We start from the raw sequence: 1,552 nt of genomic DNA, 5'->3' as shown, positions 1-1,552 counted from the left end.
CTTGACGTTCTTCTACCCACCCACCATAGTAATGGCTGCCTAAACCTCAACTGGCAATTATCAATACAGCAGTTATAAGTTAAAATAAATTGCAATAGTAATGCAGATCCTGAGAAGAGTAAGTGAAGGTGACTGTTTTCATGGAGTCACATAAAGGTGTGTACCCATCGTGTTTTTTTAAAACCAGTGTATTTAATTGTGGGGGGGGTTTTTCCCCCTTCTGCTTGCAGATCCATCACCATGTCGCAAAGTCTCTGGACCTGCTTCCTCCTGGTTACCCTCATGCTGATCTTGACTGAAGCTTCTAAGAAAGGTGGGAAGAAAGGAGGTGGCTGGAATAGTGGAAACAGAAACCCTAGTCAATCTGGTGGCTCCTGGAGCAACTGGAATAGTGGAAACAGAAACCCCAACCAACCTGGTGGCTCCTGGAGCAGCTGGAATAGTGGAAACAGAAACCCCAATCAACCTGGTGGCTCTTGGAACAACTGGGGACAGAATTATAATCCCAGTGGAGGCAACACATACAACAATAAGCAGTGGAAGCCCCCCAAACCTAAAACCAACATGAAGATGATTGCTGCAGGAGCAGCAGTGGGAGCTGTTGGAGGTTTCATGATTGGCAGTGCTGTTAGCAATATGCGGTACAGCTTTGACAACGATCGTGAATACCAGTACTACAACTCTTACCACAGGCAGATGCCAAACCAAGTTTACCGGCCCATGTATGGGGAAAACACGCATGTGTCACAGGAAAGGTTTGTGAGCGACTGCTTCAACATGTCGGTGACAGAGTTCATTATAAGAGAGGAAGAAGGAAAGAATGGCAGCAACATAGACCCAGTGGAAAGAAGTGTTAAGACAAAAATTATCCGAGAGTTGTGTATCCATGAATACCAGAGGGGGTCAGGCCTGAAGGTGCTCTTTAGTCCCATCCTGAGTCTTTTTGTCACACTGTTTGTTTACTTTGTGGTACAGTGATGAGAAGCAACAATTATGAAAATTTTAAATGTACAAATGCAGATAAATACAGATTCTAAAATATACCACTTCACAGCATAAACTAATATCCTCTCTAGTGATCCCTTATGTAAGCACTGCTGTGGGGATGCTGCTCAGATCTACATGGTATTCTACTCAAATGTACACGTCAATGGTATAGTGCAAAAGCACAGCCAGCACTTTCTTAAATCTTACTTGGGTACCGGCCGATCAGCACTACTGCTGAAGTAGAAGAATCTTCCATAGTAGGTTTTTATTTGCTTTTAATGTTTTTTTTGTTTTTTGGGCACATCCTCATTCTTAATTTCAGTTGTAATATTCTACTTTCCCATTTATGTACAGGTTTACATAAAGTTGTATTAGGGGGGAAATTTTTTGTTAAAGCATCATATTTATTATATCTTCAAACTATTCTGAAACTTTAATGCGACCTATATATATATAAAAAAAAAAAAGTATTTGTCTTATAGTCAGGAGATATGTACACTAAATGCACCCTTTTTTTTTTTTTAAGTAGATAAAATTTATATTTAAACTTCTCTTGGCACACATG

General features: G+C 40.4%; 1 protein-coding gene across 1 annotated transcript; it reads left to right on the top strand.

Moving 5' to 3' along the window:
- The first annotated feature begins 240 nt into the window (after window positions 1-240).
- Window positions 241-978, top strand: LOC149300176 (major prion protein homolog). Its single transcript, XM_089485642.1, has one exon. It carries the CDS (start codon window positions 241-243, stop codon window positions 976-978), a length of 738 nt encoding a protein of 245 aa, XP_089341768.1.
- The last annotated feature ends 574 nt before the right edge of the window (window positions 979-1,552 follow it).

This window comes from Sceloporus occidentalis, unplaced genomic scaffold (assembly GCF_023333645.1).
Source record: "Sceloporus occidentalis isolate IW3139 unplaced genomic scaffold, rSceOcc1.0.p SCAF_26, whole genome shotgun sequence".
In the NCBI taxonomy this organism is placed as follows: domain Eukaryota; kingdom Metazoa; phylum Chordata; class Lepidosauria; order Squamata; family Phrynosomatidae; genus Sceloporus; species Sceloporus occidentalis.
Note: the sequence above shows the minus strand (reverse complement) of the source record. Positions and strands in the feature narration are given on the sequence as shown.